The following is a 25,862-nucleotide window of genomic DNA, read 5'->3' as shown; positions in this document are numbered from 1 at the left end:
GGCCCGGGGGACCCGGGGGGATTTGGGGCACAGCACCCCCGAGCACCCCCGGGCTGTTTCCTCGCCTGGCACGGGGCCGTGGGGGGCACGGGGCGAGCGCAGGCTGGCCACGGCGTGAGGCTGGTCCTGGGTTCCCAGGGAGGAGAAAAGAGGAACCCCCCGAGTGCTGCCCCGTGATGGGGTGCAGGGCAGGGGGGGTGCAGGGCATGGGGTTCACGCTGTGCACCCCAGCTCGGAGGGGCCGGGGAGGCCATGGGCTTTGCTGCGTCTCTCCTGGCCCTGGTGTTCTCGTGCCAAAGGTCCTCCCGGGCTTCCCCCCTGGTGCTCCAGCCGTTGCTGTGGTTCGCCCAGAGCACCCCCGAATTTGGGATGGGGACGCACCAGCAAAGGGACCCGCGGCCCCGCTGTGACACCGACCACCGCCCGTCGTGGGCAGGCAGGGCCGGGCCCAGCCCCTGCTCCGCCTCAGGAGCAGCAGAGGAAGCAGCCAGGGTGGCGAGCACCTCGCCTGCATAAGGATTTGCATATGTAAATTTTTTTAAGGAAAAAAAAAATAAAAATTGCTGCAGGTACCCCCAGCATCTGCCTGCCCATGCACTGGCCTGGGGCTGCAGCACTGTCCCGCAGCCCCCGCCGAGGGACGGTGGACAGGGGCCGTAGGCAAAGGGACATCGGCCATGGGACATTGGCCAGTGGCCAGCGGCCGGGGGCCATCGGCCGGCGGGGAGCACGGCCCCGTCCCTTGTCTGCTGGCGGCAGGAGGGCTGCAGGGCAGTGCTGCAGGAAGCCAGGTCCCAGGGCAGGAACTTCCTTTTGTGAAACACCCGCCGCCCCGCAACCCGCCGGGTGTTGCAGGGACGTCGCTCATGGAACGAGGGACGGCTGCCCGCAGCGTGGCCTGCAACTCGGCTTCACCCACCCCCCAGCCCTGCCCTCAACCCGGGGTGCTCAGCAGCGGGATGGGGCAGCCCGGCAGCCCTTGCTCAGAGCATCCCTGGGGCTGCGGGGGCTCTCGGGTGCTTTCCTGGCAGGGACAGACTTCCCCACCGCTCCCCGCCTCTGTGTTGTAAGGCCCCCCCAATTTACTCTGAGCAGCCCCCCTGCCCCAGCTCGCCCCCCCGCTGCAGCAGCCTCTGCGCCCCGGCACAGCCTTTCCCCAGGGAAGAACGTGCTCCGCTCCCAGCCCTGGCATTTAATTGCAATTTGCAGAAATTACAGCACATGGTGTTGCCGGCCGGGGTGTCCCCCACCGCCACGGCTGCCTTGTGATGCCGTCAGCCCTGCCGAGAGCTGCCAGGGCAGTACAGAGCCCCTGTCCCCTCCCGCAGTGACAGTGTCCCCCCTCCGAGGCACTGGGGCAGAGCTGGACACCTGGCCAGTCTGGGCTTGGAGGTGCAGCGCCACGTCGGTGAGCGGGGAGGGGACCGCCGGGTTTCGGCACTCCCTCACAGGTAGTTGTCCTCTTCCTCCTCCTCCTCCTCTTCCTCATCCCGTGCCAGCGCCTCGATGTCGTGGGTGATGTCCGTGATCATGCGGTTGAAGGACTCGGACTCGGAGCGCAGGGACCAGCTGTCGTAGCTGCGCACGGCCGAGGCCGACGTGTTGCTCATGCTGCGCTTGATGCGGCCAAAGCTGTCGGTGAGGATCCCGCCCTCGCGGATGCCGATGCTCTCCAGGAAGGTCTCAAAGTATCCGATGTCTTGGTCGGGGATGAAGGGCCTCATTCCTGCCATGGGTGCTGTGAGCCTCGGGCTGACCCTGCCCGGGTGGGCAGCACTGGGGCACGATGCCAGCCAGCCCCACCGGCTGCTTGCAGGGGGGCTCATCCCACCCCGTCCCCCGCAAGCAGCACCCCAGAGCACACCCGGCACCAGCACCCCATCCCCGAGGGATGCACGGACATCGCCAGGGTGACGCGATGACACAGGGTGGCTGCAGCGGGAGCCCAGACGCTCACCCAGGAGGAGAAATTTCCTGCGGTCCCCGTAGAGGCGCAGGAGCTCGGCGCAATACTCCCGCACCGGCGTGCCCAGGCGATACTCCCGGAGCAGGAGGGCGAACTGCTGGATCTCCTGCGGCGACAGCTTGTTGCGCAGCTGTGGTGACACGGGGATGGGTTGGGGTTGGGGACACCGGTGGCACACAGCCCTGGCCCCCCACACACACACCCCACTGGCTTCTCTCCGGTGTGGGGGGTTCAGCCCAGCCCACTGCCCCCCATCCCCGGCCGCTGGCTCCGAGCAGGGCCCCTCGCCAGGCCCCATGCCCGCACCGTCACCATGTAGTCCTGCAGCTGCTCCAGCCCCGCGCCGCTCTGGTCGCTGCCGCTGCAGGCAGTGGCCAGGCTGTGGTGGGATCGGTGGAAGGAGGGCGAGGAGGCACTGCTGTAATATGCTTCGAAGGTTTCATGGGAGCCGTTGCTGCGGAAGGATGGGGGTCAGCCGGTCCTGGCACCCCTCGTGTGCCCACCTGTCCCCCCATGCTGCACAGCACCCACCATCGAGCAGGGCTGGGGCATCTCTGCAGCCGGGACAGGCACCCACCCTGGGGCAGAGGCACCCACCCGGGTGCAGGAGCACCCTGTGGGAGCCAGACTCACAAAGAGCTGCAGCAGCTGAAGTCGGCATCGTAGCCGTACGTCCCGTCTGTGCGGCAGCTCTCGCCTGGGGAGGGAGAGCCGAGGTCTCAGAGTGGGGCCAAGCCCCTGCCACGGCACCCGCCCCCCACGCTGTGCCCACGCATCCCTGCCCGCCAGCCCTGTGCCGTCCCCCTCGCTGTCCCCGGCCACTCACTCCTGCTGGAGAGCCAGGGCCGCGTGGGCGTGGAGGTGTAGTGGTACCCGGCACGGTCCACGCACTCAATGCTCTGGTCCCCGTAGATGATCTGGAAGACCTGGCAGATGAGGGCGCAGGACTCCTCGGCGGCATCCTGCAACGGGACGGAGGGAGGGAGGGAGGGAACGCGGGTGGGTGGGTGCCGTCGGGTGGCCGTGTGCCGTCGGGTGGGCACACGCCGGGGGCCGCTCACCCTGTTGGGCACGGCGAGGATGATGAGGTTGGAGTAGGCGTCGGGGCAGGGCTCCTGGGGATCCAAGGGGTTGCTGCCGGCGTGCCGCCGCTCCCAGCTGCCGAAGCCCGTGCCACGCTCCCAGCTGCCGCCGGCGGTGCCGGCCCGTCGCCTCTCCCAGCTGCCGCCGCAGGGCTGCCGTCGCTCCCAGCTGCCCGAGGGCCGCCCGCGCTGCCGCCGCTCCCAGCTGCCTCCCCGCCGCCGCTCCAGGCTGCCGCCCTGTCGGCCTTCCTGCCCGCCCCGCGCCGCTCGCCAGTCCAGGCTGCAGATGGTGTGCCGGCGCTCCATCGGACCCCCCAGCCGTCCCCCCTCCGGCCATGAGCCCCCTGGCCGCTTCTCGGTGGGAAACGCCTCCGGTACACCGGCCGGAGCCACCTCGGGGTGTGCTCCGGCGGGGACCGGGTCCACTCCCAGGCCTGGGGTAGCGAGGAGAGACCGGGCGTCAGGGCGGGGGGCTGCGCTGCCCACCCTGCCCGGCCCCCAGCCCCTGCCCTGGCTGCCCTGTCCCACCGGCCAGGTGGGATGCGGAGGGATGGGGGTGCTGGGGTGGGGATGGGGGAGCCCCAGTGGGTTGGGGGCGGTGGGACTGGGGCAGGGGGATTAGGGGCAGCAGGGTGGGAGTGTGCAGGCTGGAGCTCAGCCTGGCGCAGCCCCCTCCCCAGGGACCCTGCCTGTGGCTGGCAGCTAAGCCCGGGTTTGCTGAGCCCTCTGGGGCTCCGTGTGCCGGAGGGGACGGGGACAGGAGTTGCTTCCAGTCTCCTCTCCGCCTGCCATTAAAGGCAACCGGGACTGGGACCGCAGCTGGGACCTGCCTGCCAGGGCAAGGGGAGTCGGAGGCAGTGCCCCACTCCAGCCCCGGGGAAGCGGACCCCTGCCAAGCCAGGGGGGCAACACGGGCTTTTGTGCTCGGCCCGTGCTGCCGCCTCGGCCGGACCCAGCACCGCTCCATCACCCTCCCAGGCTCTGGCCCTCCACGCCCTGGGGACAGCGGGTGCTCAGGGTGGGCTGTGCCGTGGCCGCCGGCCCCAGCCGGACACCCGCACCGGTTTTGAGGATGAGGAGGTGCAGGGCGTCATCGCGCAGGTAGGACGCCGCGGCGATCTCGTGGGTGGGGATGCGCAGGATCAGCTCCTCGTTGTCGCGCCAGGTGAGCAGGAGGCAGCGTGCCGAGAGGCTGAGGATGCTGTCCTGCTCCGGCGTCGTCTGCAGCGGCAGCTCCTTCAGCTGCTGCGGGGGCAGAGCGTGTGCCAGGGACGTGGGGCACCCGGCGCCCACCCTCTTGGGCAGCACTGGGGGGGCACCCTGGGCGGTGGGGACCCCTCTTACTCTGGCCGTGTCCAGCAGCTGCAGCACCTCATCCCGGCTGGAGGGGTTCAGGGAGGCTGTCACCCATGTCAGGTGGCCTAAAAACTGAGGGGGGACAAAACCCAGGGCAGCCTGGGGGGACTGGGGCGTGCGTCCTCCCCACCCCAGGACCCAGAGCCTCCCCCGGAGCACCCATGCTCCCATGGGCAGGATGCATCTCTGGGGTGCAGGGAGACCCTGCAACAGGGGGGCCTCCCTGCACCCCCAGCCCACCCTCCCCCTCCCGGGGTGTTTGCCTGGGCAGGGAGGGGACCAGGACCCTCCTGGCCACCGTGGGTGGTGTCTCTCAGCCACCCCCGAGCAGGCAAGGACCCCGGGCATCTCTGGGAACCCTCCACCCTCTTACCTTCACCTCCTTCTCCACGTAGTCATGCAACAGGATCTGGGGGTCAATCAAGTAGTCGGGGGGGTAGAGGGGCACCGAGTGCAGCGGCCGCCGGTAGACACTGCTGCGGAGTGCTGGCCTCCGAGCCGCCTTGGGGAAAACCAGCCGCTTGATGGGCGACACAAAGCCCTGGCAGGGAGAATGGGCACGGGGACACATCAGCGCTGGGCACCCAACCCCGGGACCCACGCACAGGGTCCGTGGGCACCCAGCGCCCGAGGAGGGGCTGGGCGCCTCTCCGCTAGCTGACCCCAAATTTGGACCATTTGGGTGGTTCGGGGGGCAGCGAGTGGGGAACCCACCTCTCCCCGCCATGCCACCGGAGAGGGTGCGGGGCCCCCCACCCTGGTGTCCCCACGTGTCTCACCCACTCCCACCCTCCCGCCAGCCCCCCCGGGACACCAGCCCCAGCCCCACGCACCTTCTTCCCCTTCTTGGCCTCGCAGTCCATGGCGGGGCCGTGGCGCTGCCTCCCGGCACGGCCACCCCCACCGCCCCGCTCGGCGCCGCTGCGTTTTCCTGTGTCGGAAACTCCACCAGGACGGCTGGGATGTGAGTTCCTGCCCCTCCTGGGGGGTGCTGGGACTGGGCTGGGCTGGGACTGGGATTGGGAATGGGACTGGGACAGGGGCTGAGACTGGGGCTGGGACTGAGATTGGGACTGGCGTTGGGACTGGGGCTGGGCTGGTACCTGAGCAGAAGCAGGGGCTGAAGTAGGCTGGGATGGGACTGGAGCAGGGGCTTGGACTGGGACTGGTGCAGGGGCTTGGACAGGGACTGGGCTGCGACTGGGGCTGGGGGTGGCACTTAGGCGAGGGGTGGGCTGGGATTTGGGCAGAGGCAGGGGCTGAAGTAGACTGGGATGGAATCAGAGCAGGCACTGGGACTGGGGGTGCCTGTGGGACCCCATGGCAGAGCAGCCCCTGCCCCTCGCTGCCGCAGGGCTCCCCCCCGGTCCGGGGCCGATTCCGCTGCCCCGTGGCCCCACATCAGCCCCGTCCTCGTGGGGCAGCGCTGGGGGCTCCTGGCCCTCGCTGCCCCTGTCCTGCCCTGCCAACACAGGCCCTGGTGTGGCCAACAGCACCGGCAGGAGCCTGTGCAGCTGCACCCAGCACCCCGTCCCCGTGGCCGCTCATGGGTCCTGAGCCCCCCGCCGTGGGTCTGGGGGGTCAGCCGGCGATCGGGGCCTCTGGCAGGGAGGAGGTTGGCCGGCAGCGGCCATGTCCGGCGGCTTCCTCCCCGGCACGCTGCATCCTGCCTGCGCACCCCTTCCCTGCCGGCCGCCACACCGGGGCCAGAACCGGCCAGGGCCACCAACACCGGACAGGCAGCACTGCCGCAGCCATCCTGCTCCATCCTGCAGCCATCCTGCTCCATCCCGCAGCATCTCCAAGCACCCCGGGACAGAGGGGCAGCGTCCTGCCCCACTGCAGAGCCTGGGGAGTGAGCCGGAGGTGCCGGCAAGGACAGGTTGCCACAGGCAGGGCTTATTGAAATGAATTTAATATCTCATGTTGCAGCAAAATTAAAAATATACAAAAAGTTTGTGGTATACAAAAAAGTCTCGGTACGGACCCCGGCCTCCCGCTCACCCCCCACCCTGCCCGCGCCGAGGGTCCCAGAGAAGAAGGTGGCACACAGAGTATTTACAGTACGTGACAGCGGCTGCCAAGTCCCAGCACCAGGGCGGAGGGGCCAGGGTCGTAGCCAAGACCTCCCCGGCAGCCCCTGCTGGGAATGAACGGCCCCAGCCAAGGGTAAACGGGATCGGGCCCTGGCCCAAACCTCTCCCCGCTCCTTGAAGCCAGGGTGGACCCGCTGCCCGCCCCTGGGGGTGACACCCCCAGGGACCAGGATCCCCGTCCCCAGTGGGAGCTCGAGCACCCCCGGAGCTGCCCCCCATCCCGTAGTGCCCAGCTTGGCCCCAGGTCTCACCCCTTCACCATGGTCCTGCTGGGCAGGTGCTGCCATGCCGGTGCTGCCGCTGGCACCGGGGTGCTGGGTTTGGCTTCCCGGGGGTGGCCGAGCCCCGGGGCTGGGAGTGGGACCCATGGCTGCCCCCTGAGCCCCATGCACAGCCGGGCTCCCCACGCTGAGCACGGCAGCACCGCACGGGCAGGGGCTTGGTGCTGCCTGCTGCTGCTGAGATCCCTGCCCAGGGCAGCCCAGGGCTGAGGGTACCGTGGCTTGAGTGCATAGAAAAGTGTCCCTCTGTCCCACCGGCGCAGCCCCGGGGTCCCCACGCAAACCCTGGGGGTGAAGGGCACGGAGGGGTGCAGATCACCCCAAACAGCGGCTCCTCTCTGCTTTCGGGGGGACGGGGAGAGGGGCTGGGGCAGAGGAGCCACTCTGCTGGCACCCTGTCCCCATGAGGCCCGTCCCCATCCCCGGTGGCTTCCCAGCTCCACGAGTGGGACCCAGTGAGGAGCTGCTGCCTGGGCACGGGGCGAGGGCTGTGGCGATGCTGCTTGACTGCTGCAGGGGAGAGCCCCGGCCCCAGCCCGGCTCCCCCAGCCGCTGCCCCCCGACCTTCCCTGAGGATAAGAGACCCCCCCGCAGAGCCACCCCGCACCCGGCACTGGGGCCAGCACCCACCACCGGGGTCTGCCCGTTACCTGTGGCGAAGGAGAGGTGTGGGTCACGGGGGGCCCAGCCCGCTGCCCAGCCCCAGCCATGCTCTGCACCCTCCTCCAAAAGGGTTTCCAAGGCTTCCAGTTAGCACCAGTTAGCACCAGTGACCCCAGCGACAGCCCGCCCCAGCCTGCTGTCACCCCGGCCTTCCAGCTACAGAGAAATGGGAAACGAAAGCAACGTGATGCCACCGATACCGTGCACCCACCAGCCCCTGCCATGCCACAGAACTGGGTGCCCACGCCAGCCCTTGGGGACCCCGTGCCCCGGCACGGCGGGCAGCAGCCAGAGCCGTTCCCAGGGACAGCTTCCCAGTAGGAGCCCTTCCCACGGCCGGCACGGTGCCTCGTGCAGTGCCTCGCACGGTGCCTTATGGCACGGTGGGACCCGCGGGGTTGCCCACGCTCCCTGGCTCAGGGCAGGGCTTGGCACTGCGGCACGGGGCAGCCGGAGGCCGGGACCCTGCAGGGCCGTTGCGGGGGGCACGGCGGGTACGGGGAAGGCACAGGGGCAGGGGGCATGGGGCCATGTGGTCCGGCAGCTCCCCTGCCCTGCAAACCCCTGCCAGCCCCCTGCACACACACGCACGCACACGTGAACACACGCACACACACATACACACCCCCCACCTTGGCGCTCGCCTGGCCCCGGCGGGGGCACAGGGTACATTCAGCACAGTCCTTCGGGCAGCGGCAAGCCAACGGATCCGGGCAGGACCAGGGACACATTCAAACCCAGAGCCCAGGGCAGCCCTGCTCCTCGGGGCAGGCAGCGGGGAGGCAGGATCCCAGCTTAGGTTTATATGGGGGAGCTGGATGGGGCTGATGCCAATGAGGGGGGGTGAATGGAAACGCTCCCGGGTGGGAGGCAATGCCAAACCCGGGAGGGGAGAACGGCTGGGTGTAAACCCCGCTTTGGGGAGCGCTGGGAACGCCGGCGGCCCCGCACGCCCCCCGCAGCAGTGCCAGCCAGGCCCTGCCCCCCTCCCTGGCCGCAGCGGAGGTAGAAAATGTCACACAAAATGTCACCATTCAGGTGAAAACAAACCCGATGAGACGAAGCGGTTCCTGTGGGGACATGGGGGGGATGATGGGGTGCTGCCATCCTGGCCAGAGCCGGGGACCCAGCTCAGACCCAGGGGGAGCAGGGTCCATGCCCACCCATGAGGGGCCCCCCCGGGCCAGGGTCTGTGCCCCACAGGGCAGCAGGGACCCCGTGGGCTTGAGAACATGGCTCGACCCTGAGCTGGGGGGACCAAGGATGGAGATGAAGGGCCCCCCTTGGGGCTGGCACTGCAGGGAGTGGGGGAAGTAGAAGACATGGGGGGGCTGACCGGGTCCTGGCTGTCCCCTGCCCCAGCTTTCTGGGGGTGATGAGCCCCACAGACACTACGGTGCAGCCGCGCTCCAGCCCCACGGTGCTGCCACAGCACAGGCACCCATGTCCCTGTGTGCCGCCCACCTGGGCTGTGCCATGCCCCACCATGCCCCAAGCCCCTCGCAGCTGCCGGCCCCCAGCCCACGGTGTCCCCAGTCCCCATCCTGCACCACTGACACGGTCAAGCACTGCGGGGCCGCAGCACCCACTGCCTTGGGCTCAGGCACCGGTGAGGTATTTTGGCAAGGACGAGCCCCGGGGGGAGCCAGGGTGGCCGCCATGGGGTGGGACATGGGCCTCGGCTGCGGGAGGGTGGCGCGGGGGGGGATAGCACCAAAAGACCTCCCCGGCCCCCGCCCGCGGGGCGCTCGCTGCAGCGGCACGGCAGCGCTGGCAAACCCAACCGAAAGGCAAATGGCTGCGAGGATGTGGGACGGCCGGGATGGCACCGGGAGGGCTCCGCCGTGGCCCCGCACCTCCCGCCCTACACGGTGGTCTCGTACTCCAGCACCTCCTGGGGGGCACCGGGCGTGCGGTACTGCAGGCGCGGGGTGGTGGGCGACGCATACTCCAGCGCCAGGATGGTCTTCCGCAGGCGCCGGTCGATGAAGTGGGCGTCCCAGGCCGGGTACTTCTTCCTGGGCAGGTCAATGCGGATGACGGGCCCCTCTGTCCGCGGGGCGCGGGCGGCCGGCGCCGGTGGGGCGGAGGGTCTCACCTGGAAGACGGGCACGCAGCTGTCCCGCTCCCCCGGCGCCCCGTCCCGCTCCCCCGCTGTAGTCCGCGGCAGTGAGCGGGGGGGGCTGGTGACGGCGTCCGCGGGGGACCCCGGCGCCGGGGCCGGCCGCTGCCGGAAAATGCAACCGCCGACACGGGGGCTGAACATGGGGCCGTTGGGGTGCAAGAGGCAGTAGTAGATGAACATGAAGAAGATGCCAAGGGCGAAGCTGGAGCTGACCACGCAGACAAGGATTAAGGCGTCGAAGTCGGAGGTGGTCTTGCGGTCATAGTAGAGGAACCAGAGGATGGTGAGGGCGGCGTTCTCCGACAGCGTGATGACATAGTAGATGCACATGCGGTAGCGGCTCCGTCCCTCCTTGACGTTGAACCAGCAGAAGATGTAGATGATGCCCACCACCATGTTGTAGATGATCTCCTCCCACTTGGACATGCAGAAGTCCGTCTCACCCTGGATGATCCAGAAGGTCATGATGCACCAGTGGGTGACGATGAAGATGCCAAAGTAGAGCTGGAACACGGAGGCGAAGAGGGCGAAGGCGATGGCACGGGCGGCGATGGTGAAGAGGTGCCACAGGATCTGCACCACGGCCCCCTTGTAGGACATGGGCATCTTGTCCTCCCGCGAGTCCCGCAGCACCTTCTGGTAGGAGGCGATCATCCACGCCAGGGAGACCAGCGAGGCCGAGGCCGAGAGCCCTGTGGGCACAAAGCGGGCAGGAGCAGTGAGAGCTTGCGGCAGCCCTGCGTCGCCCCTTCCAGCCGCCCCCGTTCCCCGTCATGGGGTCCGCGTCCCTTACCCTGCAGCGGCTCGATGGTGTTCTGCTGTACCATGATGCTGAGCTGCAGCACGAGCTGGGGCGCACTCTTCAGGAAGGTTTCCAGCAGCCGTAGCATGCTGATGTCTGCGCTCTCGAACATCATCCGCCAGTAGAAGTGGCGGCGGCGGTGCTCGACCTGCCACCGGCTCTGCAGCCCCAGGTACAGCGTGCGGAGGTACCTGCGCGAGGCAGGGTGGGAGGGTGAGATGAGCCCCCACTGCTTGGGCAGCGGAGCTCACCTCCTCTTGCCCATGCGAGGCGTGCCCCATGACCACTGCCAACCCGCTCCAGCGAGCACTCCCCCCCCTGATTTGGGGCCACGGAAGGCCCCCACGCTGGGGGTGCAGGGGGCTGCAGGGCAGTGGTGATGCTGAGCTTACCCCTGTCCCACCCTGGACCCCCGAGATGCTGGGAAGAAGCAGCTTATGCAAAGCCAGCTCAGCACCCTGCTGCCCTGGGGCTCACCTGGCCATCGCCCCACTGCCCACCCCAGTGATGCCCTTGCACTCTCTCCCCGACGCAGGATCTGCCTCCCCACCCCAGCCGGGGATCCCCCCCCTCAGCCCTGCTCTCCGGCTACCCGTGGATTTGGGGTGCCCTGGTCCCAGCCCAGAACCACGTCCGTCTGCTTCTCAAAGGGGATATTTTGGTCCTGGCTGGCGCGGAGCCCACCCTGCCTCCCCCTGCCCCAAGCCAGGACGGAGGCACCAGCTGGTCGTGCCGCGCTGCCCACGGGAAGCTCCCGGGCGCTCGTGCCGGCGTTGCCTCGGCTTTTGGCAGGGCTGCGGGCGCGGGCGCATGCCGGCCCCAGCCATCTGGTCGTCGGCCGGGGGTCAGCGGAGGTGTGCGTGGCACCGACGCACACGCCGGCTGAGTCACCGCCACCAGGGACCTCTCCCTGCGGCACAGGGCCAGATCCGGGCACCACAGGAGGGGACACGGGGCCGGACAGGCAGGGCATCCCCGGCCAGCCCTGCTTGCACCATGGGCCGGTGGCTCCGCTGCTGCAGGGGGAGGAGGGAGCCGGACGAGGAGGAAGACAGAAAGACGAAGCGGGAGGATGTCGGACCATAAAGCTTCCTCCCAGGCGGGTAAAACCCTCACGCAGAGCGACGGCCTCTCCATCAGCTCCAGAAAGCGCTGCCAGCCGACTCCATTAGCCTGACATGCGGGAGAAACCCTGATCCCAGCACTTTCGGCTCATCTGTCAGCAGGAGAAGGCAAGAGCTGGCCCTGCTCCTGCCACGGGAACGGCTGGGTGCTCCTGCCCCTGGGCTGCACAGCCCCGAAACCATGGTGGTGGCCATCAGCTGGGGCCACCGAGGCCCCCGTGCCACCCTGCTGCCATCTGCTCCCACCCCAGGAAGCCCCACCGGGTCCCTCAGTGTGCAGAAGGGCAAGGTGGGCATGCCGGTCCCATGGGGCTCCCGTGGTCATCCCCAGCGATGCCCTGTCACCGCCTGCCCCAGCCCCTCCCACCACCCTGCTGGGAGCCCCAAAAAGCCCCCCCGCCACAAGGTGGCCAGGCAAGACATCGCTGTCAGCATATAACGCAATTTTGGTAGTCCCGCCCCGGTTTCAGCGGGTGCCAATGGCTGCGGGGGCCATCCCGTGGCCCCACAGCTAGCCCAGCTCCCGGTCCCCACCGGCTTCTTTGCACTGGTGTCAAAATGACGTTTTAATGTCCACCTCGGGGGGAGAAGCTAATTTTAGCCTTTCCTGAGGCCCATCCCTCGCTGCTCGGGGGGAGAAGCTGCAGCCGCTCAGCTCCCGGCACAGATTTGCAACCCGGTGCCACCTGCTCGTGCCCAGCCAGGCCAGCACTGCCATCGTGGCAGCACAGTGGCTGCTGCGTCCCAGCCCCTCTCCCCATAAGCCGCCTCTCCTGGCCCTGCAGAAGGGCCCAGGGACAGACCCCCCCTCACTGGAAAGGTGCAAACCAAGGGATGGCCTGGGGACAGAGGACACGGCATGGGGGGGGAAGCAACCAGAGAAGCGATGCAGACCCCAAGATGCCGCAGGCCATCGCTGCTGGTCCCAGGGCACCCATGGGAGACCTGGACACCGGCAACCTCATCCTCTCCCTGTAATCAGCCTCGCTAATTGGGCTCATCAGTGCCATGATCCCACCTTCTGCGGCGCACGGCAGCCCCCCCCCCCCCCCCAGACCGCAGAGCCATGCCGTCCCCGTGGCACAGCCGGCAGCCACCACGTGCCGTCCCCGGCTCCTCAGCCATTCAACTAGTGACCCGCGGCCTCCCCCAGCTTTCGGCAGGGGCACAATTACTCTCCCGTCTTCCCATCAGCTCCATAGATCTCATTAAAACAAGATTTCATCTCCCATCAACTTGCCAGAATGAAATGTTGATTCTTATTTGTTATGCATTTGATCATCCCGTGGTGTTTCAGCCCAGAGAAACATCCCCGCGCTGACAGTGCACGGCGGGCGCTTACCAACCCAGCACCGCAGCAGCTGCATGGGAAATACAGAATCAATCACTTGAAAAAAAATCATTTAATTTTCAAAAAACTGATGATGAGGCAGAAACCGACCACGAGAGCTCTCAGGGCTAATTGCTGCCTCCTTTGTATTACAAAGAGTAATCTAACGAAACCCCTGCAGCAGGAAGGTGGTGAGCTCAGGCGGGTGCTGGGTTTGCCAGAGCCCCGCCACGGATGGGTTTGCCGGAGCCTCACCACAGCCAGGTTTGCCAGAGCCCCACCATGGCCGGGTTTGCCGCCAGCACCACTGTTTGCCCCCATATCCCAGCTACTGACCCTGGTTTTCAAGTACTGGAACAAAAGAAGTGCAAGGAGAAAAGCCCAGCCCTGGTTATAACCAAATCCACTAATCATTGTCCTCAGATAGAAAAGGACAAGGGACCCCTGGCTCTAAGAGTGAGCGATATGGAGTGCGATTTTCCTAGAAGGTAATTTGGGATATCATCCCTTAATCCTTTATTTAAACAAGGAGAAAATTGCTTCCCTGTTGCAGCCATTTTAATCCCTTACACATCCCGCCAAGTCAGGTCATCAGGGAGAGCTGCACATGGGCCTGGCTGGCATGGCACCGCGCTGATGAAAGCCCCCGTGTCCCACCGTCCTCAAACCCCAATGTGCCCTGGGTCCCTGGGGCAAACAGGAGCAGCAGAGGCCACTCATGCTCAGGGAAAAGCTCAGTCTGGCCCCAAAAAGCCCCTTGTCCTGCGCACCGGGGCCAGGCAGGGACCCCCAGCAAGTGACTGACCCCAGTGCTGGGTCCTGCAGCAGGACAAGCCGGCTGCTCCCAGGGCTGAGAGGTCTCCTGAGCAGGCAGAGCAAAGGCCTGGGGAGCAGAAGGGCCAGTGGGGGGAAACCTGTGGGTCCCAGCTCTGCCACCCCTCATGAGCTCACCCAGGGAGGTGCTGAGGGTGTCCGTGCTCTGTGGGGCTGCCGCCGGACTGGCATCAGGACCAAGGGGTGGCACCAGGTCCCCAAGGCAGCAGAGGATGGGGGGACACGGGCTGATGGGGGGCTTTCTGGGAGGCCCTGCGGGTGGACAGGGCACCCCAGGTCTGGCCCCGGTGACCCCCAGGCAGCCAAACCAGGCGTGACCCTGGGCTAAAGCAGACACAGGGGCACAACGGGCACAGGCAGGGCTGTCCCCAGTGCAACGGGACCCGCAGAGACACACCAGCCAGCTGCCAGCCCACGGAGGTGGCAGGGGAGCCCTGGTATGCTGCCGGGTGGGAGACACATGTGGCATGCACAGCATCCCTTCCTTTGGTGTTTCTTTGGTGAAAAAGCTGGTGACTTTTTGCGAGCAGAGTGGATAACAATTCCTGAGCTGCAAAACCATCCAAGCAGCAGCCCCCAAGCGCAGTGGTGGCATGGACTCACCTGGGGGACGAGCCCGTGCCGCTGCTGCTTGCATGAGCACATGGTCATGCAACCGGCACCGTCTCCGGAGAGCATCCGTGGCGGAGTATTTGCATGTGCATCATGAACGTGCTGATGACAACTAACTTCAGCAGCTTCTCGCAGCAGCTTTAATTTGGGATAATCTCAGGGTTTGTGCTCAGAGCTGCCTTTGCAGCTGGGAAGCAGCTGTATTTTTGTGATTTGGGGTCTTTGTCACAGCTGGGGCTCAGGGCTGCACAGTGATGGATTTGGTAGGGGTGAGGCAATCGCAAGGCAGGGAGGAGGCAGGTAAATCGGGGAAGGGGAAGATGTTTGGCAAGGGGCATGGTACCCTGGCCAGGGACAAGCTTTCCCTTCACACGTAGCATTTCTGCCACATCTTCTTTAACTGCCACATCCACCTGCACCGGATCCAACCTCACTAATGGGTTTAACAAACTGCATTTAACTGGTCACCCAAGCTAATCCCAAACCCCGAGATTAGAAAGAGCCTCAGCTGCAGCTTGAGACCAACATGTCCTGGAGGGTCAGTGCTGAGAGTTACCGCTTTAATTGGCTTAAGAGCCTCCGCGGTGCAGCAGATCAGGAGAGCGTGGCTGACACCATCGGCAGCAAAGCCCCTGACCGCAGCCTGGCCCCAGCTCAGGACAAGATCAGGTAATTGCCTGCAGGGTGCTGGGGCCAAGGCCAGCTGCAGGCAAGCTCAGCAGCCAGTGGGCTGAAGAGCTCCCATCCTCTCCCTCACCAGCTCCTCCAGCACACTAAGGCAGGGCTTGCACCCATCCTGCAGCCAGCATACCCTGAGAGCTGCCACGGGGGTGGGTGGTATCGGGGAGGGGCAGGCAGTGGCTGTGTTGGTGAGGGAAGGGCAGGAGCCCCTCTAGAACGGTGCATGCTGTACTGTGAAACAAAGTTAGACATCCCAGAGCATCCCAGGAAAAGCAGCAGATGAACGAATGCATGCAGACAACAACAGGGAGTGGAGGAGCCTCTGTACTACAGTAGCTCAGGAGGGGAAACAGCACCGAAACCTGAGCCTGAGCGCTTCCTGCTCGGTGCATTGTTCCGGGAATTTGCCATTGTCTCCACTCCCTTCCCAGCACCAGCCTTCCCCGGGAAGCAGCTCGGTGCCAGAGCCACGGCTCTTCCCCAGCGCCCTGAGGATGGAGCTCTGTGGAGCTGGGAGGGAGCAGGGCTGGAGGAAGGTGCCAATAAACCACCAGCTTGGGCTTCTGGAGGGTCTGCAAAGACACAGGCAAAGGGCCTCGAGCCTGCTCCAGTGTGCCAAGCTGTTGCTCACCCTGCCTGCACAGCCTGACCAGGCCCAGAAAAAGCTGGGGACAAACGGCACCTCCTCACCCGTGACCCCGCAGACTACAGTGAGCTCCGAGCAGGAGCACAGGGAGGCACATGGGGGGAACGATCTGAGCCCAAGGTGTTCAGGGCCCAGCAGAAGCACTGCACACCCCCTGGCACCTGGCTGTCATGGCCAGGCAGGCCCCCCAGCAGGTCCAGCACCACCCGGCCGTGGAGACAGCAGTCTTGTGCCACCCAGCTGGGCTGTGGGCTAGTCATGCCAGCTCCTGCCCACACCCACAGCTCCTGCCTACACCCACAGCTGGGCTCTGCTGGGGGCTCTCCCCCACCACCCATCCTGCTGTGGCTGCAGAGAGATTGATCCCCGTGCCCCCCCCCACCTGCCTGGGCCCCTGCTGCACCTCACCATCCCCACCCAATACCCCCCATACCCTGCCATCCCCATCTGTGTCCTCCGTGCTGCACCCTGTTATCCCCTCCATGTCCCTGCTGCACCCTGCCACTCCCTCCAGCCCCATCCTGGCTCCATGACCTCCGTGCCTCCAGGCCTGCCCCAGCTGCAGCAGGGGGACGAGGCCTTGCAGCAACCCCATCCCAGCCCCCTGGTCCCCCTGTACCCCTGGTCCCCCGTGTCTCCAGACCCACCCCAGCTGCACAAGGTGGATGAGGCCCTGCAGCAGCCTTATCCCGACCCCCTGACCCCCCCTGTACCCCTACAACCCCTGTACCTCTGGACCGACCCCAACTGCAGAAGGTGGATGAGGCCCTACAGCAACCTCATCCCAACCCCCTGACGCCCCCACCCCATACCCCTGGTCCCCCCATACCTCCAGACCTGCCCCAGCTGCAGGAGATGGATGAGGCCCTACAGCAACCCCATCCTGGCCCCCTGACCCTTCCTGACCCCCCCATACCCCTGGTCCCCCCATACCTGCAGAACCACCCCAGCTATAGGAGGTGGATGAGGCATCCTCATCAGCATCCTCATCCTGACCCCCCCGTACCCCCATAACCCCTGTACCTCCAGACCTGCCCCAACTGCAGGAGGTGGATGTGGCCCCATGGCAGCCTCATCCCAATCCCCTGACCCCCACATAGCCCCACAACCCCCGTACCTCCAGACCCGCCCCAGCTGCAGGAGGGGGATGAGGCCCTGCAGCAGCCCCCTGAGCCCCATCCTGGCTCCTCATCCTCCCCATCCCTATCCTGTCTCTGTGTCCCTCGTGGGCCCCCTGTACCTCCAGACCCGCCCCAGTTGCAGGAGGTGGATGAGGCCCCACGGCAGCCTCACCCCGACCCTCTGACCCCCCCCGTATCCCCACAACACCTGTACCTCCGGACCCGCCCCAGCTGCAGGAGGTGGATGAGGCCCCACAGCAGCCCCATCCCAACCCCCCGACCCCCCCCCGGTCCCCCCCCCCGTACCTCCAGACCTGCCCCAGCTGCAGGAGGTGGATGAGGCCCTGCAGCAGCCAGACGCAGAGGCGGCAGCAGCCGCGGGGGCCGCGGGCGCTGTCCTTGGTGCTGCCGGCGCTGTCCTTGGTGCTGGCGGCGAAGTCGTAGACGAACCACCTGAAGCTGAGCAGCTGCACCACCAGCGAGGGCAGCAGCACGAAGAGCAGCGTCAGCCCGAACCACCACCGCTGCCCCCGCACGTAGTAGTGGGCCGCCAGCCACAGGTCCGAGGCACCGTCCGCGAAGCAGACCAGGAGGGCGCAGAGCACCCAGCAGCCGTCCCGCAAACGGTATCGTCTCGCCGGGGGGGCCGCTCCTCCTCCCGTTCGTCTCCCCCCGCCGCCTCCCTCCGGGCTCTCCAGCCTCACGGCCGGGCCGCCGCCGCCGCCACCGCCGCCGCCACCGCCACCGCCGCCGCCACCGCCGCCGCCGTCCGACTTCGCGGCCATGTTGTCGGGGGAGAGGAGGAGAAAGGAGGGAGCGGGAGAGACTTCCGGAGGGAGGACGGCGCCGACGAGCCCGCCCCGGCAGCGCCCGCCCCCGCCGGCCTCGCCCCGCGACCGCCCGGCCGCCACCGGCCGCCCGGCCCGGTCCGGCCCCGCCGAGACCCGCCCTCCCCCCTCCCCCCTCCCCCGGCCGGCCCCGGGAGCCCCCGCCCCGTGTCGTCGTCCGTCCCCCCCCCGCCCGCCGCTCGCCCCTCCGGAAAGGGCAGCCGCCCCCCTCTCGGGGTCCCGGGGGAGCGCACGGTACCGGTGGGCGCCTCCCCGCGCCGCCTCCCCCCCCCCCCCAGAGTCCTCGCCGGTAAGGGCAACCGGCACCCCCCCACACCGAGCTCCCCGCCGACAAGGACGGCCCGGTCCCCGCCGAGCCCCCACCCGGGGTCAGCGGGTGCCTCCCCGCCCTGGTCCCTGTGGAACCCACCCCGGGTCATCGGCCGTGCTGTCCGACCACCCCCCCACCCAGCTCCTCAAGGACCGGAGCCCCCTGACCAGCTGCTGGGCGGCCTCGGGCTCCCCCAGCCCCGAGTCTCAGTCCTCAGCCCGGGGCAAGACCCTGCTCACGGGTCCAGCCCCGGAGCGGGCAAAGGCGGTGTGAGCCCCCCACACGGGCCTGGGAGGATGGAGATGCTGCGGGTCCCTCTGCCACCCCCTCCCCGGGGCTGGGACAGGCCCAAAGGCCACCAGGCTCCTGCCCAAGGGAGTCCCGGCAGCGTCCTGCTGGGCTGGACCTGAGCCCTGCTTTGGAGGGAGAGTCCCAGCCTTGGGGAAGTCCCCGAGGAACCACACAAGCTGGTGAAGTGCCAAGGTCTCCAGGCGGACCTGGGGCACTGGGGTTTGGATGCACGTATGCCCAGATGCTGCCCTGCTCCTCGGCTCTGCCCCACCATCTCTCCTCCGTTTGTTGCCCGTCAGAGTTCGGATGCAGTGCGTCTGGCAGAGCCAGGCCGCCCTGGCCTGGCAGGCAGTGCGAGGGGCTGGTACCCCCCATGCATGAGGAGCAGCACTGTGCTGGCATCCCCGGTGCTGCTGGGAGGGAAAGGGCTTTTTGTTCCTTTGCAGCGTGTCTCCAGGGAGGGTGATCACATGCAGGCAGCTGCCCCTGGCCCAGAGGGATGGACTCCGGCTCGCTGCATTTCAGCCCTCAAGGCTCAGCCCCGTGTATTCGCCTGCGGAGGAGCCACGCGCGTGGCTGGAGCCTGGCCCACGGTGAGCACGCCACAGCATGCAGCGAGGGGGAGCGTGTTTTATCCCAGGAAACGTGGCCAACTTCCAAACTCCACCTTGCAGAGCAGCAAGGGGGATCAGCTCAAACCGGGGATCAGTCTGGGTTCCTGGTGCACAAAACCGAAGGAGCAAGTTGGCGGGGGGGGGCGTTAGTCAGCACAAGGGAGCAGAGTCAGGCCCTCAGTGAGGCTCTCCCACTGCTGCATGTATTAGCATGGGTAATGTGACTTAAATACCTAACCTTGAGATGCTCCTGACAGATCCCCTCGACAAATGCCTGCCTGGGGGAGGGGATGCTCGCAGCATCCCAGACCCCAAAGAAAGGAGCCTTTCATCCACCAACGGTCATGGCCAGGGCCCCTTCGGGTGACAGGCTCCGTTGGCCAGAGCCCCCCCTGACACCTGGCCAGCCCCAGCCCTGTTTGGGCTCCGTCCCTGGAGAGTCTCTGTCCTGGCTGGGCAATGGAGCAGAGCCGGTGCCGCCACGATGGCAGGCATAGCACCAGGGAGAGGGGACCTGGAGACCAGGAGAGACGGACCCACCTGCCTTCACAGACCCCAAAACGCACCCTCTGAAAGTGGAGTTAAACATCCACAGCCTGAGAACACAGAGACTGTGGTTTGAAGTCTGATTTATCTTAACAGCAGGCCCCAGCAGCCACAGGGAAAAGTGAGAGAGGAAAAAAACCTATAAACATCCCTGAAGCCTTCCTGTGCAGCTGTCAGCAGGCAGGGAGGGTTTCTAGCTGCATACATAAAAGTGCTGCAAGGAAGAAAAAGGAACATGCTGAACCCAAACCCTGCTCTTTCCACAACAAAATACACAGCAAAGCAAAGCAGCCCTCGGCAGTGGGCGGGCGGCCGGTCCCTCTGACTGCCTGGTTCCCAGTGGGGCACATAAATGTGCAGCTGGTTCAAACGGACCTCTGGTCCCCAGGGCTGAGCCCAGCTTCCAAGCAAAAGGCACTGCCCCTGGCGCCAGCTCCAGGAGAAGAAATCCGTGATGATTTGTGGCTGGCTCAGAGCTTGGCTGCGGAGAGGCCCACAGAGCACAGCACCAGCCACCGCTCGCTGCCCTGCAAATGTTTTCCTGGTGCCCGTGGCTTTGTGATCCCTCCTGCTGCAGCAGACTCAGCTGCAGCTTCCCCCACACTTCTGCCAAGCTGGGACCCCGCTTCCTGGGGAAAGTAGCCCCTGCCCCTCCATGCAGCCCAACATCCCCAGCAAAACCCTGCCTTCATTGCACTGTCATTGGCAACCACAGACAGTCACTGTGCTTTCCTTCACTGCTGCCAGGACGTGAGCAGCCTGTCCCTATCCCATCCCCATCCCCACCTCCATCCCCATCCCCGTCCCCATCCTCATCCCTCCCGCACCGACTTTGGAAGCACTCCCTCCTCCTCGCCTTGCTGGGCAGTGCGAGGGCTGGTGGTGGAGGTGGCGGGAGAAGGTTTCCAACCCGCTGAAGGGGATGGTCACCACCCAGCCAGGCCATGCTTCCCGAGCATGACTTCCAGCTCTGAGCTCTGCAGCCAAACTCTGGTCTCAAGAGGCTGTGTCTGTGCAGCAGAACAGACGGATGGGGCTTTCACTGCCCACCGAGCTTTTTGTCACTGGTCTGAAAAATGTGTCCCCGTCGGAGGTAAATGGAGCTCCAGCTCTAGTTAGGGTCCCAGCACACATCACAAGAATCAGACACTCTTCTGATCCCATCAAAGCAACAAGGATCAAATGCTGCCTTCATGCTTGGCAGAAAGGTGAAGCCAACCACTTCACAGTGGATGCTGCAGTGTGAGGCTGCAGGAGAAAAGCAGCCCCACGTCCTGCATCCTGCGTTTCATGTCCTGTCCCATGTCCTGCATCCCACTCTGCAGCCGACCCCAGTGCTCCTGTCCTGCTTGGACTCCATGGGAGCCAACCCTGAGGCTGTGGATGGGAAGCAGGTGGCCCCCGATCCAGTCTGTAGATCTCCAGCCAGCCACCCCCACCAAAAAAGGAGCATTTTCCAGCATTGGCATCCAGCCCCAATCCCGCTGCCTCTTTTGGTCGATGTCAGGAAAAAATCCAACCTGAGTGTGAATCACTCCCAGCCCAGCCAGGATGCTGTGCATTACTGCTCGCTTCCACCACTCCCCTGGAAGCCGCCTTATTTTAGCACACGCTGCCACAGACAGAGGAGATCTCCCCAGTTAACTGTAACAAATGACCTTATGGGATTAGGGCCAGTAATCTTCTGATCTGGGTAATCTCCCTTAAGGGATTATTTGCCCACGGAACTGTGGTGACCACCAGCCAGCCGACACCTCACTCCCTCCATCCCTGACCCCTGCGGTCCCCATACGGCCACCCCCACCTCCAGCAGCCACAGCGCAGGGGGTCACCGTGCACCCTTTGGGGAGCTTCTCACCAAGATGAGTCCCGTGAAGGGTATGAGACAACAGGTCACATATCCCCCCCTCCACTGATGCTTCTCCTCTCCCCCAGCCCGTGCTTGGTGCCTCGGGGATGTCACCAGGGCTCCTTCTGGTAAAAGCACCAATCCAAGACAGATTGGAGGTCCCTCCACCATCAGCAGGGAAGCAACGGTGTCACCATCATCACGCGACACTGAGCGGCATTGTCAGGGAGGCAGTAACGGCATGGCCAGCTGTGCTGTCAGCAGGGACCCAGCAGCACCGGCCAGAGGTTATGACCAGGGAGCAGCCCCAGCTGGGCACTGCCATGCTGAAGGTCAGTCAACGCTTACTGGGCAACTGGAGAGTGCAGCACCCCAGGCAAGCGTCCAGCATGTTGTTACTTGTAAGCAAGAAGAGCAGGAGCAGCACCTGCGCAGTACCTGGACTGGAGGGGAGCCGGGCCAGTGGTTCTCAGCTGGGAACTGGGCAGTTTCACTAGGGAGGAGCAGCACTGCTTTGGGGCTCTGCCCAGAGCAGGGACATGGGACATGAAAACCCATGTCCCCTGTTACCTGTCAGCCCCGGGTGGGCTCCCGGGACCCTTTCCTCACATGGCAAGGGTCTGGCAGTCCTTGCCATCAGTGCTTGGTCTCCCTGTATCTCCAACACCCCATTTCTCTCTCTCCTCTTTCTCACAGGCTGGGTGGGGTGGAAAGAAGGGGAGCCATTTTGAGGGGTGATATTTCTCTCTTCCTGTAGGCAGGGTCACTCAGGGCAGAACACCGACGCAGTGCCCTGGCAGAGCCTTACGGCTGCTCCTACCATTCCCAGAGCTGGTTCCTGCCCGGCACAGACCGGGGGCCACCAGGGCTGGCCGAGGGCAAGCCGACCCACAGGGACAGCAGCCAGCTTCCCTCCCCGGGGACGGCAGGCCCTGGCCCGCTGAGCTCTGGATGAGCCAGCCAGCTGCACAAAATGAAATCTGAGCTCATCGCCCCACGCTTTTAGTGCTCTTTATTGCGTTCTAGGGAAAAAGAGGGGACAGAAAGGCAACCTGATGCTCCGAGGAGCCCAGCTGCCTGACACCGGCACCGTGCTGGCAAGGAAGGGCAGACAGAAGCGCAGTGCTGGTGGGGAGGGGGGAGAGGGGGCGGGTTGTGACAAGGCATAAATAATTCACACGCGTGGGGACCACCAGAGTCCCTCCGGGCTGCGGGGAGAGGGGCTGGGTTTGGGGCGGGCTGTGGGGCCGGGACCCCCCGCTGCCGGGGTGGAGGTGCCAGGGCTCAGCGTCCCTCGGCCGCACCGAACGCTCCCGTCCTTCTGCCGGGCGGCGAGTCCCCGTGGGACCGTCCCGGTGTCCCGGAGCCAGTGCCGGGGTGTCCCATCTCCCCCCAACTCACGGCTAATCCCCTCTCGCCCACCCGTTCCCACGCCCGCTGGCTGCCGCCCACCTCCCCTCCCTGCCAGCCCGGCCACGCGTGTTTTTAGACACGCGGCCGCGTGCAGCCCCCGTTAATTCGGGCCGCAACGGGTCGGGGACGGTGGGGGTGTCCCCGAACCCCGGCGTGGCGGGGGGGGTCCCCGAGCCCCGGCAGCACCCGGGGCGGCCGCTAGGGGGCGCGCTCCGAGCCGGCCCCTCCCACCGCGGAACCCGCCTTGCGCGGCTGCGGCTGCCGCCCGGCGGAGGAACCGGCGGCGGAACCGGATCCGGACCCGGACCGTGTCTCGGTATCGCTATGGCGCGGGACCCGGCCTTCGTGCTGCGTTACCTGGCCGAGGTGGAGGAGCTGGCCGAGGACGTGCTGGCGGCACGGCAGCAGGTACGGAACGGACCGGTTTCGTCCCCGGCCAACCCCTCTTTCTGCTCCCCGGTAGCCCCGGCGCCACCCCCCCCCCCCTCCCCGCTTCTGCCGGTAGGCCCGAGCCCCGGCTGCCTCTCTCCCGCTGTAGATCGTGGACCTGGATGTGAAGCGGAACCGGAACCGCGAGGCCCTGCGGGCGCTGCAGAAAGACCCGGAGCCCGACGGTAAGTCCGGTGTCCCCGGTGCCGTCTCAGCCCCGACCCGGCCGGCTGCACTCACCGGGAGCCCCAAGGGCCGAGGAACGGCTGCCTGGCCGGGGAGAAAAACTTCTCTGACCAAAGGCTTTTCCTTTTCCTCCTCTCCCTGCGCAGAGAAGGCCATGGTCTGCTTCGGGAACATGTTCATCGAGCTCCCGAAACCACAGACCAAGGAGATGCTGCAGAAGGGTAAGGCGGGCTGCCCGACGGGCTCGGCTCATCTCTAGTCTTAACCGTAATAAGATTTTAAGAAAATAAGCTGGGTTTTGTCCAGTGCTGGGCTTCGAAGTGCCCAAAACCTCTCGGTAGCAGTCACAGGTGGATTCTGGCTGTTGCTTGGCTCTCCTGGGCAGTGCCCTGGGAAGCATGTTGGGGCACGAAACAGCCTGGGGCTGAGCCCCGTGGGGCTGGGTGGGACCCCCGAGGCAGCTGGGGAAGGGTCCTCTCCTGCCCCCCTCCCTGGGCCTGGGCTTCTATAGCGAGCCACCCACGGGAGGTTCTGCCTGCGCCCCAGAGCCCACAGTCCTCCTCACTCCTGTCCTGCTTGTCTCAGACCAGGAACATCTGGATGAGGAGATAAACAACCTCCGGAAAGAGCTGCGCGTGAAGGTGAACCGCCTCTTCGAAGCTCAAGGTAAACACTCCTGTTCTGGAACCTTCTCAGTCTCTGGGAGCAGACATGGACTGTCGGGAGGGTCCAGAAACTCCTGAGCTCTGCATGTTCTTGCAGCCACTTTCCCGCTGGCTTCACAATTCTGTCCCTGCTCCAGCAGTATTGTACAGCTCCTGTTGCGGAGCTGTCACCCACCAGCATGCTCAACAGGCTCCCGCATCACGCCGGGGTGACCCCACATCAGCTTCCAGGGCTGTCCCTGCCCTCCCCACACCCCTTCTAAAGTTTAACATGGACCACTTCTCTTACTGTGTGGCAAAATACTGATTATTTTTTTTCCGTGTGTTCTCTCAGGTAAAGCTGAGCTGAAGGGATTTAACCTGAACCCCATGACTGCCGAGGAAATGAAGCTAATCAATCGCATCCTGGAGGGGTGAGGTGGCCGTGCCATCGTCACAGCGCGTATTCGGACTGTCACCCGTGGAGCTCACGCTGCAATAGTCGCAGCCTTTGGGGTTTGGAGGAGGACATTGGCATGTCCGGAGCCCATCTCGGGTGAGGTCCCTGGCAGGCACTGGGGAGCATTTGGCTCCTCAGCTACGATGCTGCAGTTTCCTTGGATCACCAACCCTTTCCTGCTCCTTACTGCAGCCTGGGTGGCAGAGCTGCGCCCAGGCACGGGCTGGGACACAGCGCTGGGCAAACACCGGTGGCTGGGGAGGAAGTGGGGTTATTAAAATCAGAGCAGCGGGGCACTCCTAACTCCGTGTGTATGTTCCTTGTTGGGTTTTTCTGTGAGCGCTTCTGGAGCCTGGTTTCAGAGCTGGTTCATTGTTGGTGTCAGGAACAGGAGTAGGAGGAATTGGGAATCCACGGCGTGCCCGAAGCACAGAAGAGGAGTTGTGCGCGCCTGTGGTATTAAAACAAAGCAAAGCTATACATCTGAAGCATGACAGGAATGTCTTTAAAGATGTGTAGGGAGGGACAGGAGAAGGCAGCATCCTTTTAGTCTCTCTGGGAAAACATTTTCTACTGTTAAGTTGGAAGGCAAGAGACCGCAGAAACAAGTCTTTCAAAACTAGATGAAGGGATAAAATGTATGTATATTTAAAAAAGCAACCTGAAGAGGACAGAGCAGGGATAGTCACTGAGTCTGTCTTGTAGTAAAAGGACAATTGATTTAACCAGCAATAGTTTCTTCAAAGGTTTTAAAATTTGTCTTCTACACTTTAGTCTGAACTTGCTACCCCAGCACAACTTGGTTAAAACCATAAGAAGATTTTAAAAAATTAATTGTGATTAGTAATGGACTATAGTGAGTTTGATATTTATTTTTTTTTCCTGTGGACAGAAAAGCATCTGGGTCCTGTTGAGCTCTTTCTTTTTTGAACTTTTGTAAAGATATTTCTGGATAGAATTTAAATCTTTAAACATGGCAGTTGACCTTCTTTCTCCAGCTCTCAAGGTAGCTCACCCGTTCTGTTAAACCACGCATGTGTAACACAGAGCTGGGCCCCTTCCCTTGCTCTCTTCCCTTCTGCACAGCTATGCAGAACTTTTCCTGGCTCCCTGTCTGCCTTCCAGGTTAACAGGCCAGAGGTGCCTCCTCCAGGCAGCCCTGTGCTGCCTTGTCCAGTTCCACACACGCATCAAATTCTGCAGAGTTCCAAAAATAGTCTGTTTCAGACTCCTTAAAACTGAGGTGTGATTTCTTTAAATCTAAAGAGCTAACTACCATTGCTTGACCTAAGTTTTGACATTCTGTAGCCAACACCACATACTTTAAACATACAACTGCAAGAAACGAGGCTGTCCACTTCAGGCTTGAGTTCCAGATACAATGATTAAAAGTAACATTGACTTATTACCTGAACGCTCTCGCCCATAGCTTTTTCAGAAAATTGCATCTCTTCTGGAAGCAAGTGGCAGTACACAGTGCCAAGTCCCTGTGTTGGAGCCGCACTCTTACATAACCTGTGTAGTACAGTCAGTCAGCCTCTCCATAACATGTG

The 25,862-nt window shown here is 64.7% G+C and overlaps 3 protein-coding genes across 3 annotated transcripts; 1 reads left to right on the top strand and 2 right to left on the bottom strand.

The window, feature by feature from the left end:
- Positions 1 to 1,259: 1,259 nt before the first annotated feature.
- CCM2L (CCM2 like scaffold protein) lies at positions 1,260 to 5,317 on the bottom strand. Its single transcript, XM_049816683.1, has 10 exons — positions 5,238 to 5,317; positions 4,778 to 4,945; positions 4,393 to 4,476; positions 4,110 to 4,293; positions 3,028 to 3,482; positions 2,793 to 2,928; positions 2,600 to 2,663; positions 2,273 to 2,420; positions 1,958 to 2,096; positions 1,260 to 1,726 (listed from the first exon to the last, which is right to left on the bottom strand). The coding sequence occupies exons 1-10, from the start codon at positions 5,265 to 5,267 to the stop codon at positions 1,446 to 1,448; spliced, it is 1,689 nt and encodes a 562-aa protein (XP_049672640.1). The 5' UTR covers positions 5,268 to 5,317; the 3' UTR covers positions 1,260 to 1,445.
- A 3,983-nt stretch (positions 5,318 to 9,300) lies between these two features.
- Positions 9,301 to 17,504, bottom strand: XKR7 (XK related 7). The gene is made up of 3 exons (XM_049816673.1): positions 17,026 to 17,504; positions 10,363 to 10,562; positions 9,301 to 10,261 (listed from the first exon to the last, which is right to left on the bottom strand). Exons 1-3 carry the CDS (start codon positions 17,502 to 17,504, stop codon positions 9,309 to 9,311), a joined length of 1,632 nt encoding a protein of 543 aa, XP_049672630.1. The 3' UTR covers positions 9,301 to 9,308.
- A 5,102-nt stretch (positions 17,505 to 22,606) lies between these two features.
- PDRG1 (p53 and DNA damage regulated 1) lies at positions 22,607 to 24,766 on the top strand. Its single transcript, XM_049816682.1, has 5 exons — positions 22,607 to 22,998; positions 23,129 to 23,204; positions 23,352 to 23,426; positions 23,791 to 23,871; positions 24,205 to 24,766. The coding sequence occupies exons 1-5, from the start codon at positions 22,915 to 22,917 to the stop codon at positions 24,285 to 24,287; spliced, it is 399 nt and encodes a 132-aa protein (XP_049672639.1). The 5' UTR covers positions 22,607 to 22,914; the 3' UTR covers positions 24,288 to 24,766.
- Positions 24,767 to 25,862: the final 1,096 nt, after the last annotated feature.

Source organism: Accipiter gentilis, chromosome 14 (assembly GCF_929443795.1).
Source record: "Accipiter gentilis chromosome 14, bAccGen1.1, whole genome shotgun sequence".
Lineage (NCBI taxonomy): Eukaryota > Metazoa > Chordata > Aves > Accipitriformes > Accipitridae > Astur > Astur gentilis.
The sequence above is the reverse complement of the archived record's forward strand: the minus strand, read 5'-3'. Positions and strand labels throughout refer to the sequence as shown.

What these genes read in the sequence shown, in the direction of transcription:
- CCM2L (XM_049816683.1), bottom strand. Translation starts at nt 5,267, where the DNA reads ATGGACTGCGAGGCCAAGAAGGGGAAGAAG. An exon ending in AGGCCAAGAAGGGGAAGAAG is followed by an intron (nt 4,946 to 5,237) that starts GTGCGTGGGGCT and finishes TCTCCCTGCCAG; the next exon opens with GGCTTTGTGTCGCCCATCAA. An exon ending in TCCTCGCCGTGCCCAACAGG is followed by an intron (nt 2,929 to 3,027) that starts GTGAGCGGCCCC and finishes GTCCCGTTGCAG; the next exon opens with GATGCCGCCGAGGAGTCCTG.
- XKR7 (XM_049816673.1), bottom strand. Translation starts at nt 17,504, where the DNA reads ATGGCCGCGAAGTCGGACGGCGGCGGCGGTGGCGGCGGCGGTGGCGGT. An exon ending in CAGCTGGGGCAGGTCTGGAG is followed by an intron (nt 10,563 to 17,025) that starts GTACGGGGGGGG and finishes TGCCTCGCGCAG; the next exon opens with GTACCTCCGCACGCTGTACC. An exon ending in CACCATCGAGCCGCTGCAGG is followed by an intron (nt 10,262 to 10,362) that starts GTAAGGGACGCG and finishes TTGTGCCCACAG; the next exon opens with GGCTCTCGGCCTCGGCCTCG.
- PDRG1 (XM_049816682.1), top strand. Translation starts at nt 22,915, where the DNA reads ATGGCGCGGGACCCGGCCTTCGTGCTGCGTTACCTGGCCGAGGTGGAG. An exon ending in CAAGGAGATGCTGCAGAAGG is followed by an intron (nt 23,427 to 23,790) that starts GTAAGGCGGGCT and finishes TGCTTGTCTCAG; the next exon opens with ACCAGGAACATCTGGATGAG. An exon ending in CCGCCTCTTCGAAGCTCAAG is followed by an intron (nt 23,872 to 24,204) that starts GTAAACACTCCT and finishes GTGTTCTCTCAG; the next exon opens with GTAAAGCTGAGCTGAAGGGA.